This window comes from Prosopis cineraria, unplaced genomic scaffold (assembly GCF_029017545.1).
Source record: "Prosopis cineraria cultivar Desert tree isolate PC_DT_omini unplaced genomic scaffold, ASM2901754v1 PC6, whole genome shotgun sequence".
Lineage (NCBI taxonomy): Eukaryota > Viridiplantae > Streptophyta > Magnoliopsida > Fabales > Fabaceae > Prosopis > Prosopis cineraria.
In genome coordinates, this window is record NW_026555337.1 from 39056096 (window position 1) to 39060152 (window position 4057).

Sequence of the window (4057 nt, forward strand, 5' to 3'; positions counted from 1 at the left end):
ATGAAGAATATGTGGAATGTCATCGGACATGATCAAGAGATCATGATCATCTATATGGCATGCTCTTCTTATTATCATAATTTAAAAAGATTAACCAAGTGCCCTTACATGAGAGACCCACGTGATGAAATAGAATTGAAGCTTTGAGTCTCATCTCTATATGGAGATTATTATTTCTTACTTCTAATCTATTAAAACTCCACAACAACTTTAGTGGAAAAAGTCTAAATGAGTCCATTACCCTTAATAAAAGGTGTCAAATCATGCTATAGAAAACATTTACGGGAACGCTTCTTTTTACCCTATGAGAACATTTTTATAGCCTTCTGGATGTTATCAAAATGCTTTCAAAACGTTCTCATAGATAATTCTACAAGAACTCTTATACATAAAAGTGCTCCTCCCATATAAGTGATGTATAAATATTTGAATAAAACAAGAGTTAATTTAAATACAAAAAATATTCTCTTTTTTGAAAATCTAAAAGTAAGTTCACAAATAGATGTATGAGCGATGATCAAAGAGATATCTTTCACTTAATATATACAATCACAACTAAATATTACTCTAAATCCACTTCGGGCAACGTTATTAGTAACCTTGAAGGAAAAAGGATTTCTTTTCTTTGATAAGGAAAACAATATATTTAATTACTATACATTAATCCATTTAGACTTCTATACATTTCATATTTTACTTTTCATAAAATTTGTATCCAAGTAACTTTATATTAATATGTACCACTTTCCAGTGTCTCTTCACTTAATCACATTATATATATAGAGCTTCTGCATTTTATTTAACATTTAATTAAAGCAAATAATGTTTGTCAAAAGAAATATGTTTTCCACTGTTATATTTTATAACATAATCAAACATAGAGGATAACAAATACGATATAAATAACATTGCATAATACCACACAACAAAATATTTCAATCTTATCGATCAAGATAGACTTGTTTTATCAAACCTTATCTTATACAATATTCCACCAGGCCAGGGAATTCTACCCATGCCACAGTTCCTTTAGTTTCCTTGATATAAATAGATAGTTGTGACATTTTAAATAAAGTCTCCATATTTTTTAATTCCAACATATATTTGCCACCCGCCAAGATTACATTATAAGGGCTAAGGACAATTTTGGTTTCTTCCAGGACCGCCATAGTAGAAGTAGACACCCCGAATCATCAGAATAGCCATAAGGGGTAGCAGTGTAGCAAGTGGGATTGGAAATGTAAGGGTTAAAGCTTTTAGGAGATACAAGATTATTATTTGCATCAACAATAGAAAGCTCCTTGAAATAGCTAGCCTTCCCAAAACCTTCTTCAGAAAAATGCCCACTTCCCATTTCTGTTGTGGTGTGTTGCCCATTAGATTTTCTGTTTACTATTTCACCGCCCCACTGCACATTTGATGCACTCTCAGACAGGCGATTGAACAAAGAAGCTGGCCAGTATCCTATATTTTTACTATTCCCAACTTGCATCCACCAGTTTCCAGTTCCTTGATCCTACAAAAGAAAGAAAGAAAGAAAGAAAGAAAGAATTTAATATCTAGTTTTTTTTGGGGTTAAGTTGTATTTGAGTTATAACGTTTAGGGACTAATGGACTAAATGGTTAAAACTTTAGGACCTGAGTCACGCCGACTTAGAAACCTTAAGCAAAACTGAGTTGTACCCTAGGCAAAACTGTAAGAACTAAATAACTAATTTTTTTCATAAAATAAAAAGTACCTTCCTGATAAGGATGGATAATTCATATTGAGAGCCACCATAGACAGATAGTGTTTGTAGGCTACTTTCCACCGCTATTGTGTTATCAACTTGAACAAAGCCAGAGCAACGAAGGTTATAACATCCAGTACTGCGATATGAGTCACTCTGTGGCATGACAAAGGTATGTATTAAAAGTAATATAACAATGATTAACAACAAAAATACAATGGTTTGAGGAAACAAGAAATTGTAGGTTGGTAAGAAATTTGAACTTACTGTCCAGTATGTAAAAAGTCTAGGGTTGTCATCCCCATATATTCCTGGATAGATCTAATTTTCCAGATCAGGGAACAGTAAATCAGGGAATTAGATGGGCAAAAAGTAGTATTTGTTAAAAAATAAATGTATACAGATATATCATCCATCATGCGTAAATGTTATTTGAAAGAAATTATAGAATACCTGCCAACCAGCTTCAATGGTCTCAACATTATTATTAGGATCATCACGATTCACAATCCAAATTTGAGAGAGACTAAATTCATTGGATTCTTGAACATGGGGTTTCCAAATGTTTATAGATGCCTGGGCTCCATAATACCTGTCTCCCCTCAAGTCAGCTATGGCGTACTTGAGGCACCAGAACCAAGAAAAATATTTAGTTTTATATTTAAAGAATTTTTTTGGCAAGTATGAAGAGTAGGCTCTGCCGACAATAGAGAATAATTCCCCTGAAATACTAAGAGCATATATATATATATATATATGAAAATAATTAGTACCTCATGGCCAGATATAGGTGATGATGATCCAAACAGATCAGGGATGCTCTGATTGATTTTCTTCCAAAATTGTTGGATAGAATCTGCCCTCAATATATCCTCTTTTGTTGTTCTTCTAATAGGAACGGTCCCTTTTGGACAACTTCCACTTTGGTGCCACAATTGAGCAATTCGGTTTGAAATATTGCTTTTTCTGGAATGGAATGTTGGCCTCATCTTCATGCAATAGGATACAATTTACATCACAATTGTGAGTTAATTAGAAAATTCAATTTAAAAAAAAAGACAAACTAAGATATATAAATGATTTTACCTGAACTTTGTGATTTTTCAGTTTTGGATTATCAAAAGCTGGCTGATTTAAAATATTCACACAGTCAATCATGTCACCATCAGGACTCTGCTTTTCATAATACCAAATGTTAACCAAATATAATAGTGAATTATGAAACTCAGAAATAATTTCTTTTTGGGTAAATATAACTTTTAGTCCTTGTACTTTACTCGCATTTTATTTTTTGTTTCTATACTTTTTTTTGAGGTATTTTAGGTCCCTACACTTTTATTTTTTATTATTTTGAATTCTTCCAAAGTTTCTATACTTTGCTCCTAGAGGAATCAAAAATAATGAAAAATAAAAGTGTAGGGACCTAAAACACTGAAAAAAAAGTATAGGAACTAAAAGAAAAATGTGAGTAAAGTACAAGGACTAAAAGTTATGTTTATCCTTTCTTTTTAATTAAGTACTGTGAAATGCACATTAAAAGATTGTATACCTTTAAGTTTTCACATAAAAGGTCATCTTCTTTCTTTAACCCGAAATTTGCAACATGGATATAGAAAAGGCCTAAACTAACTTTCTACAAATCTAGTTCCTGAAAAAAGACAAAAAACAACTTTCCTGAAATTAAGTTTTTTAAACAGAAACTGTAAGTTTAGAACTGGTGTAATTTTAGAAACTGGTGTCCAAACACAGAGTGTGAAGGTTAAAAAGGTTGAACAGTATTGAAGCTTTCTTTTATGCAGAAACATTTGAAGTAAAATGTCAGTGAAATCAAAACTAGTCGAAGAAGCTAAATTGTATACCTTAATTGACTTAACAGCTGGTTTGTTCAACTTCTCCAAAAGCTTCTCAACCTCAAGTTCCTCATCGAATCTACCATGGTTACTGGTGGCCCTGGCAAACACGAAAGTCAAGAAGAAGCAGAACACCACACAAACTATCCTCGTCTTTTCATTTCCTAGTTTCGCCATTGAAGCTGAGAAATAGGGAGCAAGCACCTACACGAAAATTCTCAAGTCGCAAAAATATTCATCATGACTTGATGGTGCGCAAATTTATAGGATGATTTATGCTTTGTGGAAATTACTTAATTATCCTTTTCAAGAGATTTTTTAATGAGAATTTTTAAGATATTTTTATTCCAAAAGGCATCTGTATTGACAACCAAAAAGTATAAGTATTAATATTTTCTCTTACCAATATATGAGAAAAAAGAAAAAAAATTATGATAAAAAATTAATGATATCCCGTATAAATAGGATTAGAAAAAT

General features: G+C 31.9%; 1 protein-coding gene across 1 annotated transcript; it reads right to left on the reverse strand.

Annotated features, from left to right (window-relative positions):
- Positions 1-932: 932 nt before the first annotated feature.
- Positions 933-3757, reverse strand: LOC129314149 (uncharacterized). Its single transcript, XM_054957519.1, has 7 exons — positions 3590-3757; positions 2817-2903; positions 2504-2719; positions 2184-2351; positions 1998-2051; positions 1740-1886; positions 933-1516 (listed from the first exon to the last, which is right to left on the reverse strand). Exons 1-7 carry the CDS (start codon positions 3755-3757, stop codon positions 1121-1123), a joined length of 1236 nt encoding a protein of 411 aa, XP_054813494.1. The 3' UTR covers positions 933-1120.
- Between the last annotated feature and the right edge of the window lie 300 nt (positions 3758-4057).